Source organism: Antrostomus carolinensis, unplaced genomic scaffold (assembly GCF_000700745.2).
Source record: "Antrostomus carolinensis isolate BGI_N321 unplaced genomic scaffold, ASM70074v2 scaffold4757, whole genome shotgun sequence".
Taxonomy (NCBI): Eukaryota; Metazoa; Chordata; class Aves; order Caprimulgiformes; family Caprimulgidae; genus Antrostomus; species Antrostomus carolinensis.
This window is the reverse complement of record NW_010329354.1, coordinates 479-14374: the sequence shown is the minus strand read 5'-3', so window position 1 is coordinate 14374 and position 13896 is coordinate 479. Positions and strand designations below refer to the sequence as shown.

At 34.2% G+C, this 13896-nt stretch overlaps 1 protein-coding gene across 1 annotated transcript in view; it reads right to left on the bottom strand.

The window, feature by feature from the left end:
* Positions 1-13623, bottom strand: part of THOC2 (THO complex subunit 2) — a gene marked incomplete at its 5' end in the record, with an annotated part of 34125 nt that extends 20502 nt beyond the window's left edge. Inside the window, 13 exons of the mRNA XM_029086095.1 lie at positions 143-322; positions 1094-1211; positions 2945-3041; positions 3318-3398; positions 3887-3980; positions 5053-5137; positions 6394-6495; positions 6583-6713; positions 7563-7604; positions 8308-8349; positions 10091-10286; positions 10411-10583; positions 13468-13623. Coding sequence (XP_028941928.1) covers positions 143-322; positions 1094-1211; positions 2945-3041; positions 3318-3398; positions 3887-3980; positions 5053-5137; positions 6394-6495; positions 6583-6713; positions 7563-7604; positions 8308-8349; positions 10091-10286; positions 10411-10583; positions 13468-13623 — 1497 coding nt within the window. The remainder of the gene's footprint in view (positions 1-142; positions 323-1093; positions 1212-2944; positions 3042-3317; positions 3399-3886; positions 3981-5052; positions 5138-6393; positions 6496-6582; positions 6714-7562; positions 7605-8307; positions 8350-10090; positions 10287-10410; positions 10584-13467) is intronic.
* Positions 13624-13896: the final 273 nt, after the last annotated feature.

The following is a 13896-nucleotide window of genomic DNA, read 5'->3' as shown; positions in this document are numbered from 1 at the left end:
AAAATTCTTATATATTCGTATGTATTGTGCTGACTTCCTATATAATCTTATTTACGTGCTGAATCCTTACATATTGTGTGATACACTAGAAGTTAACAAAGCAAAAGGAGGGGTTCTTGTAATTGCAAGTGTTTTTACTTGCCTGATCATACAGTTTTCCCACCAGCTTCAGATGTTTTTCCCCTCCCTCTTGAAAGATCACACCATTTCTCTGTTGAGCCATAAGCAGGCACAGTGGAAGGGCAAGGTCATGGTCCAATAATGCATCTTTCAGTCTCTGAGAAGATTTTTTTGTATTCCTGATTTGACCAAAGTATCCACCCTGCATAGTACAGAAAACATTGCCCAAGTTTGGAAACAATGCATTACAAATGGAAATTGTGTATTTCTGACTGCAAAAATACTGATGAATTAACATCAATACAGTTTCCTGTCTATCCATAAAACTCTCACTCTGGATCCTGTACTGAAATATATGTATATAAGAATCAGAAACAAACTAGTCTTGCATGCTATTAGTCTTTTACATAGTAAATGATGAGTGACAGGCATCATGACACTGCATTTTAGACCTAGGTCTGCTGTGATCTGCTCAAAGTCTCTTCTCTGTTCAAAAAAAGAATTTCAGATTCTAGTTCCAGTTATAGCTATTCAACTCCATAGAGAGCTGAGTCTAGGTCAGACTCAACTAGGTCTTTGACACCAAGGCTGCAACAGTTCTAGCTGTTAAAATGGTTTAAGATGTTACTCTACTCAACAGGGAGCTGCTACTCCCAGAGCAAGGCTAAAACAGCAGGTCTGCACAACATACAAGCTCACTGGCTGCTATAATTTGCAGATCTGTCGTGTAACACTGGATAATGAAGGCTGCTTTCCTTAATACAAGATGCTGTGAAGCACAACAATTAAGGTTCATGTATACATTGTCTTGACTGCCTGTCTGCAAGGTTTGTAAGCTCAATGGAGTGGGAAGCTCTCTGATGAAAGCAGTAACACCTTCCTCAGCTACGCTGCCAGAGTTCATGAATCACAGTCTTTAGAACCACCATTAACAAGCAATAGTTATTCTTAATTAAATTTAACACAAACACACCTCAGCTTTCAGTTGTTCTCCACCAGTCATGGCTTCCAATTGTTCCATTGTCATTTCTTCTGTAATTTCTATCCCTGCCATTTTCTGTACTACCTCTTTTAAAATAAGCAAATCAAAGCTGCACAGAAAACAGAAAAGTGGAGTAAAAACCAGAAAATTTGTTTAAGAAATGGAAGCTATGACATTCAATGCACAGCACAAAGTAACACTATAATGCATGTTAAAACAAATAACATTTTAATTCTTTTTTGAAGAAACTAGTAAGCTGAGCACACAAGGATTTCTTTATTGCAAGTAAAAAGTTAGTACTCAAAAGCAATGCAGGTATTCAACAGCAGTATTTCAGAACCCCTTCAGAACAATTCCACTGTTTTTGAAAATCATAGTGAGTATGCTGCTATTAACTTTTAAGTATCAACAAATTAATCATAAAATTTATTGCTCCCTTTTGTTGTTTTTACATGCTTCATACAGTTATGTCATGAACATGGAATACTTTATTAAAAATTTCTAGAATAGTACACAGCCTTCAAAATTTACTGGCAAAATTAGTCTGGAGAGGTTATTTGGAACATAGAAAACATTTTTTACTTAAAATAGAATATACAAAACACTCCAATAATCATCCCATACAGAGAATATGCTTTACTTCCTGCTCTGAATTCTATCAAGGCAATGACTCTTCCCCTATAAAGTATCACTCAAATTAGCAATATTTTCTAGTAACTTCTGAAATTTGTTACCTACTTTAAAAAAGTGTTGACCCACACTTTCCAAAAAAAAGTCTTATAATTAAATAATTTATATTCTTTCTATTTTTGTTTGCTGTTCCAACTGTATCTTCTGTCTAGAAATTATGCAATACCAACATATACTCCATTTCAAATACTTGAATATTCCAGTCCTATGAAACTGGTCATAATGGTAACTCCATTTTATTTCTACGATCTCAAATACAAAACTGAATATTAAAAAGTCTGAATACTTAATTCTGGGGAAAGACAAGAAACATTACTTACCCTTCCTCTGTAGCTCAATGTGATTGTACCATCATCAAAATATAAAACAAATTGGGGACAAGGGAGCACATGTGACTGAGTGTCTACGTTGCAGGGAAGGGAAAAAGCTAGATTTCTCAACATAAATACCCTAAAATAACGTGCTGTGTTATCTCCATTGGAAGCTGTCTTTCAGTAAGCATATGGAGATTCGTAATAGAAAAAAGTTGATACTCACCTATGTGATAAAAATAACACATTAAAATTAAATAAATAAATGAAACAGTACTATTAAGTGATGATGATGGAAGGACAAAAGGAAAAGGAAGATTCAAATTGCAAACTTTGTTTAAATATTTTTGAGTTATGATTAACATTGATGTATCAAGAAGCAATTCAATTGCCATTAAATATTTTGGACAAAGTGTTTAAAGTATTAAAATGTTAAGAGTCATCCCTGTATAAAAGACCCTAAAACTGTAACAGTCACACTCTTTTATATCATGGATACTTATTTTTTAAATAATGTACAATAATTTCTATGACAATACTGCAGACCAACAGGGTTTTTTCCCTTGTCTTGTTAGTTGTTAAGAAAACTGTATTGAAATAAGTTATAGATGGAAAAATCAGTACTTCTAAAACAGTATGTCACAGCTACACAATTAGAGGAAAAATAATAAACTAAAGAGTGTATTATTCTTCATGATATTTAAATTTCTTAACCTGGTATTATGAATGGAGTTTTACCACTACTAGAGTAACTACTACATTGAGCACCCATGTATCAGCAAGCACCCAAATAATACGTTATAAAAATTGAGTTTATAAAGATCAGTTGTGCAAGACTTGCCTTTTCCCAGCTTTCAGTTGGTTGGCTACATATTGAAGTAGACCAGCAAGTTCAATCGGGTATTTTCGGAAAACTGCACCACAAAAGCTAGCCAGACCTAAAGCAAGGAGAAACAACTGTGACTGCACCTCATGAGCTACTAATCATTAAATAAGAACTAACAAAGTACAAGTGGAATGTTAACAATATATGCATTTTTGTAATACAAAGAAAAAAATATTTTCCTATTGATTAAACTTGCTCTCTGTTTTGTTTAAAAATTAGCTGGTAGATCCAAGTGAAATATTGACCATAATGATCAACAGTATAGTAGATCACAAGGAAGATGAAATACTTTAAACATTAATATAATAAATAAAACAAGAATACTAACTCTGCAGCCAGCTTGAGATTGTAGTGTCATCATGTTTCATTCTCTCCTTCTCAGGGTTTGCCAGAGCTTCAATGATGCAGTCTTCAGCGGAGTTAAAGAGAATATTTTTTCCCTCAATTTGCAAAAACAAAAGTTACATAGACCTGTTTTTCCAGCTCCACAATTTGTAACATATGAATGTGATATGCAAGTATATCAAGCATGATATAGGGGATCCACTAATATAGCTATGGTATAAAAAAAAAATAAAACAATGAAAGGAATGGTAACTTCAAAAGCACTACTTATCTCACTAGTTACAGAACCACTATACCTTAAAGAACAATAAAGTAGTAAAAAACCACACTTCTTAAAGTATATTTTTCATAGTGTGAAGGAACAAATAGAGAGGGGTTGTATAACACACTAAGAGTGCAAAGGTATTCGCAAACTTCACTGCAGTTTCCAATAAAAAGCATCAAGAATAGAAAACAATAGAAGATAATATTTACTCACAGACAATGGATTTAATTTATCTACAATTGCAACTTTATCAGTAATTAGACATATTGATTTACATAAAAGGATACATGCCAAGACATCGTAGTTCAATGAAGTCAGGTATTTCAGTGAATCAACAACCGGAGTTATTAAGTTATCATACTTTTGTATTTGTGATAAAATCTGAAAGTTACAAAAGACATTCAGTTGAACAGGAACAGTATTCCTCATCTTTCACATAATAAATCCAAATTGTTTAACAATCAAAACCTACACAAAATATCCTTTGAAATTAATTTTTCAGAAGGTCCTAAACCACTTTCAAAGTAATAGGTAGTCAATTTATCTAGTACCTCAGAAATCAGTGAAACATCTCTAACACATAAAAACAATTCTGCATAAGTATTTTTCTTTTCAATTATCAGAAAATAAAATCGCTAAAACATTTCACTAATTTTTTTCCTAAGATTTCTTAAGAATCCTAAACCTTAGGAGTAAGAGTTTCTGTTGCTACTTAAAATAGTAGAAGACTACTAAAAAAATTAACCTAGGTCATGAAAGAATACAAGTAAACTGTATTAAATAAATTTTAGAATGTTCTCTTAGGCACACAATATAAGCGGGGGGGGGGGGCGGGGTGTGGTGTGGGGCAGGGAGTGTGTGTGTGTGTGTGCATACATGTGTGTACGGCAGTATTAATTTCTTCAAGTAAAATCTAAAAACTGGTAGATGAATAACCACAAGTCACATTTGTGAATAAAGTGGAGGTCAGTCAACATACTTTTCACTTCTCAAGCATTCTGTAGCACCAAGTAATCTTAAAAATCCTCCTCAACTTCACAGGTGTTTTTCAGACTTCAAAGCTTTATATTTTTTTCTAAATGAACCTGATGTATCTTCATCAGACACATATACAACTGCCCACAGTAACCTAACTTCAATTTGCATTCTGTATAACCTGATCAGCACCTCCCTGTACCTCTGAGACCCACCTCAGCTATCTCAAATTAAATACTTTACTCCTATAAATAAGTGGGTGTAATTTTCTGTGCAGTTGTCATTATTCAAGAGCTACTGTCATATTTAATATCTCAGACCTGTGCGCTCCTAGCAAATTACCATATTTTAAAATTTGCATCAAAAGCAAGAAATAATTAAATTAGAACTGCCTTCTCACTAAGACAGCAGGTCCCTTCCTATACTTTAATACCTATTGTTAGGATGAAATAGCATTCAAGTACATAAAACTACATACATAGTCAAATAAAATTGTAGGATTGCTGTGGCTGAGTTTCCCAATTTGTCTTCCAGAGGGTTTCACATTTTCCTTAGTTAAACGCCTGTAAAAGAGAACGTATTTAGTGCAAGAGACTAGCTAAAATAATACTAAAACAACAGCTTAGTTCCATTGAAGAAACACCTTTATTAGGCACAGAGATTAAATTCTCACTAGGAGGTGCATTTTTAAGAAATCTAAGCAAAGAAATATTACTCCTTTGGGAATGTGAAATTTAAAATCCTATGATGTGCAGACAGTACAAACAAACCAGTTGTCCCTGCATTACTCTGGACTGGATTCTAGTTTCAACTCTGAGCACTTAGCATTCAGAAGTCCTCAGTGGGACCTATGCCATGTATAAAAATAGCACATGATGCCGTTAATCTCTCATGCAAACTGAATTTAGCCACAGATTAGTCATTTTGCATCCGTTGCATTCTGTTCATTGAAAAACAGTATTAATTTCATTGTGTTAAAGCTTCCACAGTATTCCCTACTGAAGATATGAGCTTGACTTGAAATCTTAAGTTGATACACAAAAACAAACTGTACACATAGCAATCTCAATAACTGACAGCACTGTGGCTCACCTGCACAGTTGAAATCCACTATACAAGAGAAGGGATGTAGAGTTTTACAATATGTGCTAGCTATCCAGCAAGTCAGAAGATAATAAAAATCATTGTTTCTAGCCTTCACAGCTGCAACTCCAAAGTCTTTCACTGAGTAACAATTATTCTGTCTTGCCTAGAAAGGTTCTAATTATCCACATTATAAAACCATAGCATTCGCTTTTGGCAATAACAAATGGTGAACCCAAATCTGTGACAATGATGTCAGAGACACTAAATTTGAGGTAAATCTGAAATTGTTGTGAGTCCGCTTGAAGATGAGAATGAATCATTCTATTAAATTCAACTTATTGTCCTAGCTCTGAAACCTACAGGAACAGAGACAAGACTTTGAGACTCTCTGGGATTAAGGTGTCTACATACCTAGAGAAAATATGTGGCACTGTCATTTCCATAAGCAAAGCAATTTATCAAACAACAGCATACCCATGGAAAAGGTTTTAAATAATTTAATGGGACATTTTTCACAGATGAAATACCCTCGTTGGTGACAAATCTGTCTGCATCCTTACTTATTTGACAGTTTTTAATCACAGTACATTAAATACTTCATGAACAAGGATTAACAGTGAAATTACTGAGTCATTAGAAAGAGAATGTATTTGTCAAGCTTTTTTTCTTCAGTGGGTGACATGCAATACATTGTATCACAGCTGATAACTATTTATGGAATTAGACAACTTACTTCATGATATATTTGGCTCGGTCTATGGTTTGAGCTTTAACTTTCACTAGAAGTGGGTGACTATTGTATGTTTCATTCTTCCATTGCCCATAAAGACGATACCTTGAAAGATTAAAAAGGAAAACTATTTTTAGTACTGACAATTCAAGAGACCTCTTCCAAAGAACGGAAACAAATTATTCTACTTACCGGTACTGGTATGGAAAAGTTTTGAACATTCCCCATAACTCTTCAGACATGCACGCATTGCAGTCCATCAAAGAAAGAGATGGAAGTAAGACTTGATCGGTAATACTCAACAAACAGCTAAACAGTATTTCCTGAGATAAAGACAAAACACTTGAGGTAAGCACCCAGTAAGTACATCAGAAGCTATGCACGCTATGCAGATACATGAATTGTACAACTTAGCAGACTAATAAAATACAAGCTTACCACAAGATTAAGTCTTCCTATGCAAAAACAAACACAAGTCCATCTAAAATGGACTTCAAAATATCTTCCATCATAAATCTTTTATCAGATAATTTACAGGTCGTACATGCCTGTAATCTGCCTATAAAAGGCATTTGAGCAAAGCTGCTGAAGTTTTCAGCAAGTTGCACTCATTTTCAAAACAAATAAATAATTTCAAAATGGATATACTGTGGACTAGCATCAGGTGCAACAGGAGAAAACAGATTCTGGCAACTGCTTTCAATGTATTAGGGTATTCCTTGCCACTTCATTTTCGAAATTCCAGATTAAAACTTAAAGGCATTATACTGTTTCCAAGGCACAGTACTAATTTCCATGGTGTTTTTCCCCCTTTTTTAAACTTTTCTCTTTCCCATTGAGCTATGTTAGAATAACCATAGTAGCAAAAAAACCAACCAACCAAAAAAACCCCAGCTGATTCCGAGCAAGTAAGAAGTAGAATGCACTGGTCTAAAATAACAAGACTAAGTTTGAGGAATGCAGGAGAGGAAAAAAAAAAAGAAAAAAGATACAAGAATACAAAAAACCCCACATGTGACTAACTGAAACTTGCCTGTAAAATCAAGACAAGTCTATAATGTACATTTATTAAAACATAAAACTCTACTGAGAGGGAAGAGTTGTACAGTTATTAAACATGTGGTCTCAATTACAGTCTCACATAAAAACACCTGCTTCCGAAATAAACTCACCATTTTCTCTTTATCTTCTTGTTTGCTTCCATCAGACTGAAACTATAACAAAGACAATCGTGTTAATTGTAGCATAATTAACATAACAGTTACAGTTGCAGAACAAGGCTATATCAGCAAAAGCATAAACCTGAAGGGCCGCATGCCTAGTAAATGTTTAATTTTTCAGATCTGTCAGCATTAAAATACTTTTAACAGAAATTCAAATGCATAGATGAAATGCACAGCTTACATACAGAGGCACTTTGTATGCTTTTATTCAAGAAGAGGCAATAGCTAAAATATAAGGAAATTTACTATTATATATGAAATGCTGAATTTTCCTACTGGAGACAGGAAAAAAAATGCCCTAAGCATTCACCTTCTATCTAAAAAAAACCCCAGGACTTCCAACCCAGTTATCAACAGCCATAGATTTATTTTCCCCATTTTTCTCTCACAATAATACCCTCTTAAGCTTTTAGTCTTCATTACTAAATTACTTTATTTCCTCTCTTCTTGTTCCACTCACCATGAAAAGCAGATTAAGCTATCACACCAGTAAGTGCACAATTATTTTAAAGGTACACTTGAGCATGAAAGCTGCAGTGCAATGTTAGTAGTCTAACTTTTAAACTACTGTATGGGTTAACTTACAGTCAAATCACCTCCAGTTATAAGTATTTCTACTGTGTGTTAAATGTAATTTCATAGCTAGAACATGCTGATGGCAACAGTGCATTAAAAATAACTTTCCCTATGTTACCTTAACCACTCTGTCACTGACGAATTTCTTCATAGTTCCAACCTAGAGCAAATAGCTAAAATGTTGCTCATTCTTGTCAGAAACACATTAAACTATTATAAAGATACATTTACAGTAAAACTGCATAAGAGATTCCTATAACCAAGTAATCTCCATTCTACTGTATGTATCCACAGAAACAAGGGCTTTCTCACAAACCCTCAGTAATTGAACTTAATTACAAAGTAGTCTTAATAGTCTGCTGACAGCAGTAAAATTAATTACTCCCTTGAAATTATAACTTCCAAATTAACTGCATTGTCAGTGCAACACAGCATATCACTCAAATATCAATCTTCTCACAGGCCAGTAAGAAATAAAGATGCTATAAAGCAAGAGTATTAACCATTGGGAAATCTTATAATTCTGGATGAGATGATGTTGAGAAATTATACCTCCTACAAAGATATGGAAGTAGGGGAAGATGGAAATGCCTGTAGCTCCATGATTTTATTACAAAGACTATTGGGAACCCAAACTTAGCGTAGCTTCTGTCACCCTATCATTGCATCTTGGAACCCAAAGAGAGCAAATTCTCTTGCCAAAATCTGTTAAGTTAGAAAAAAAGATCTTCAGTCCCAAGAATTGCCTGTGTTCTTAGCTCTGCATCATCAAGTACAGCTAGACATGAAAGTTTCCCCTCAGGTGGTATGTAAATTTTTGAACATTCCAATATTATAGTTGAAATAAAACATACTTTCAAGAAAAAAGAGTTATAAAACTGAAAATCTCCCCTCCAGTACCATTTAGGTCAACCAACCACTCCAACTTTCAGTTATAAGCTAAAATAAAAAGCTAGGTAACAAAAAGAGTGATTTTTAAGTTTGGTGAGGTTTTTTGTTTGTTTTTAATATTAATAATTTTAAAAATTGTTTCCAAAACTATGAATTCCAAAGTTTCTTGGAGCTGCTCTTTTAAAAAAATTGAAAACCCCTCTATTGTTGACTTGAAAATAAAACAAAAACTGCTAGTCAAAGAGCAAATTGTCAGAAAAGTAGCAAAAGAAATCACTACCCTCAGTCCAAGCTACTGAGTACGTTCCAAGGGAGTTCAGAATATAAATTCAACTTGCAGCCTTTTAAAACAGGTCATACTACCACTCTTTCAATATACATGTGGTAAAGAGATGGTCAAAAACCACCAACAAATCTCAAGAAACCATTTTATTTCTAAAGTTGGCAACTTAAGGCTTTATAGGGTGTTTTAGATTTCCACATTGAATTCATCCTTAGTGGCATCCAGAGATTTGTCACTGAAACAAGTTCAAACAAAGCATTTTAACTGGCAGAACCCCACTAATTAAAAAGACTCAACATACCCTACTTCCCAAATAACCTAACAGGTGGAACAGAAAGTGCTATTTTTAAGTACTGGATGTGTATTAGGTTTTTGTTCCCCATTGTAAAAGCCTCCATGCAATTAGTATCATATGTCCACTAAAAAAAAAAAAATCCATACACAGATAATGTTTTCAAAGATGAAGACTATAATGAGAAATTAGTTAACGCTAAATATTCCTGGTTATAAACCTGAAGTGCCTTAATATTTCATAAAAATATGTATTTATTCATCATAAAAATGATCAAGAATTAAAATAAGATTCTCCAAATTTGTCCTTAGTCAAAGAAATTTTTTTATGTTTCAGTATGTGAAAATGTAAATAATTAGCAAGACTTGAACATTTTTTAGATATCAGAGAAACTGCTATTTTTCAAGTTTTGACAAGCTGTTCTGTCATACCAACCTCTTTCATAAATGCTTTTCCAAGGCGCACCACTTTAGCAAATAAAATGGGATCATGGGAGAGATGAGGACCAAGGTAACAAAGCATGTTGAATACTTCCTTTCTCAAGTCCTCAAAGCTGTCTGCTTGTTTTGGTGCTCTCTTGTTTGGCAAAGAAGAAATTGGTGACCCTTTAGCTCCTTTAGGTACACCAACTCTGAAAGATAAGATGTGCAATATTCCACATGAAACAGAACAGTAAGGTTTATTAGCAAATTCATGCTTATAAATAAATAGTAGTTTTACTCTATGTAACAAGAGAGTTCTATTTTTCACGTTACCTGCGGTACAGAGGTTCAATTGTCACATGTACAAGCTGGCAAAGGGCAACTGCAATAGGCTTGTGTGAAGTAGCATAAAATGGAGGCATCTGATCCATAATACTTTGTGCATGCTGCCAGTCACCGATTTTTAATAACGCTTCCAATAAACCAAGCTTTTGATTATCAGGAGGCTGCAAGATAACAATCAATTAATGAAAAAGTGTATTCATAAAGTGTTCTTAATATTTCTCCTCAAGCAGTATTTAGCTGTAATCCATGGCTAGAGCAAAAAACCTAGAATTTCAACTATGTAATAAAGCAATATGCAAAATAAAATCAATGCACTTCAAAACTAGTAATAAACCAGTCCACGTAGAATCTAACATCTAGAGCAAAGAAGAAAGTTGAAAACAAAAGTTCATGAAGTTGTCTGACATATGTCTGATCATGTACTTTTCAAAATGTCACAATCTATTGTAGTTTATTTCTTTACACGACATTTTAAGAACAATGCAAGTATTCAAGAATCCTTTGTGTTGTTCTGGATTTAAAAGCATGAACTTCTGGAAAAACAAAACAAAACAAAAAAACATGAAACACCAAGCCAAACCCAAAACCTTTACCTGTCTCTCAGTTTGCCTATATTGTAAGTTTCACATTAGCACCTACTCTAGGAGTGTCTAATTTGAAGTGCAAGACTACAGGAAGTTTTCCAATATCCCATTTTGCAATATAGGCATAAGAGGAAAGTGGAGTTCACAATTGAGGTCACACCTTGGAGCATTTTTACATGGACATGGTATTGATACATTTTATTGTTATAAAATGGTTTTCCCTGGTCCCCAAGGTAAAAGTCTATGTTCAATATAATAGACTTCTTAAATTAGAAGTCCTATTATTACAAAAAAATTCACAAAACAAGTTATTTAATTGGTATGAACATATCGGTTAAAGTTCAATAGTAAACATCAAATTTTTGGTGATCTGTTCTTGTTTGGGCGATTACTAACTATATTAGAACCCGTGTTTCTACTCACACAGCCTTTCTAAGCTTTATGTGTTTGTATGCTACTTCATTTACAAAGCAGTCACTGCTCACACACACGCATACTGCTGGACTGGGTCTCTCTTTAGGTAAGCAAGCTCTTCTGAAACATGCTCTCCAAAAGTGAAAGCATGCATGGCACAGAGAAGATTCAGCCTGGAAATGCTGTCAGCTCTAGTCATACTGCTGAGTTCCGTGACCTCTCAAGTATCTCCCTATTATTCAGTTACATCAAAAGCATCTTAAAAGGCAAAAGTAGATAATGCATTTGCCAATACTAAATCACTTACATCAGTCATGAGACAATAATAAATTTTAACCACGCAAAATAAGCACTTTTGTGGATTTAAAAGAAAAGTTAAATCAGTAATAGTTAAACACCATTTTCCTTATTCAGGAATTTATTCCCTGGTACCATATCAACAATTGCACATTAGAACTGCATATTGGATACAAAGTACTCAAATTTAGACTGTCAATAGCTTTCACATGTAGTTACTCTACTAATTGCACAGCTAATCCATACAAAAATACTAACACAGAAACAAGCTTTTCAAAAACCAGCATGCATTGCATAACACTGTGCAAAGAGTCACAGAAATTGTTTTTGTTAGGTACAGCTCTCCATTTTCCTACCGCACAGAGGCTTAGACTTTGTTATTTGTCATTGTAATCCTTCAGAAAAATGTTGTGGTTTCTGCAAGAGCTTAAAATTCCCTAGTTCTTAATTCTAAAGCTCAGCCGAAAAACCCATTTTAATTCTTCTGACATTACTTGCAAAATATACACTCCCCATGTCCCATCAAGAGTTTAGTTTTTCCATCAGAACATGGCGACGTGCACACTTCAGAGAAGGGCAGGCAGCCTCATGTGACTGCACAGAAGGTGGAACACAGCAACATGTTATAAGCAAAAGGGATATTGAAATTATGAGTGGGAGGGAGGTCAGAAACTTTTAAAGCTCAGTGAGTGAAAGGAATCAGTTTAAGCAGCAGATGTGGCTACAGTTGAGTCGGAGAGCAGTGACTACATCACCTGTCTGAGGGACAAAAATTAAATTAGATTGTTCAAGCCAGACAAAAAAAAATGGAAGGAAGAAGGAAGGTCAGAGATGTACACAATCTAGTTGGGGTAGAACAAATAGGAATAAGTAGACAAGACAGACTGATATAATGAATAAAAGGAGACAGAAAATTAAGAACAGAAACTGTCAAAACTGATGGACCCCCTCCCCTCTCTCCAGTAAGCACTTATAAAATGCACATTATCAAGCTTTTATTTTACTTTTTCTGTTTTAAATAAGAAGTTTAAGCAGTACTTAGGCACTCAAATGAAGATAACAACAGAAAGGCTGCTAAGATTAAGTAATTTTGTTTTTAAAGTAAGGCTTGGACACATCAAAACAAATCAGACCTAGGGCAAAATGAACAATATGTGACATAGTAGCACCTTAAATAAAAGAGTATACATTTACACATACATAGATACAGATATAATGGAAAGCACAGTTACAATTAAAAATGTTCAGTTAAAACCTTTTTCTACAAATTATGTAATTATAATATAATTATACCATAATTATACCAGCATTTGCAAGTCTGGTAATTCTTTGCATCCCAATTCTTGATTGAGAAAAATAGGGAAAAAACTCTTCCTGTCGCCCTTATTTTTAAGGCAACAACTAGGATTATACTATCATTGGTCCTATAAAACACAGCTGTTAAAGATTGTGAAGTATATGAATGCTGGGATATACTCGGTGGAGCTCATACAACAAAAAGGGAGGAAAAATTAATTAGCCATTGAACTAAGAACATTAAACCTAGATAAATCCAGAACAAACTCCAAACCATGCATTTTTGCACATTCAGTGTAACAGAAGTGCAATCAGATGACAGCTACAAGCCTTCCAAGAAGTACATACCTGTCTACATTTCAAATACATGTAAAAATGTCTTCATAACAATTATTACGTTAGTTTAAAACAATCTAAAACAGTTTTTTGGAAAGGAAACTATTCACACACCCACCTTCTCGGTTTTCTCCTCCTCTTTCTCTTTTTCCTTCTCCTTTTCCTCAGTCTTTTCAGAGGATAAGACAACCATCGTAAGTTTTCTGACAATTTGCTTAGCTTCCACTATCTCTCGCTTGTGTTCCTCAATGATGGCATTATCCCCTGGAAGCAGCTAAAAAAAAAAAAAAACAAAACAAAACAAAAAACAAATCAGAACAAACATTATATCTGAAAATTAAAATGACCTACTGTTACTTTTGATCACTTGAGCTCGAAGCAGAAGTTTGTCCTTCCTTGTTACTACTCAGATAAACTTACTTTATACTATGAACATACTATTCTGAAATCAAAGACTCATGGGAGAAATACTACTGTTCTACTTCCTCAGAACCATTAGTTGTATAAGCTCCCCTGCCCCTCTCCAATTTACCATTCAACTGTAGTT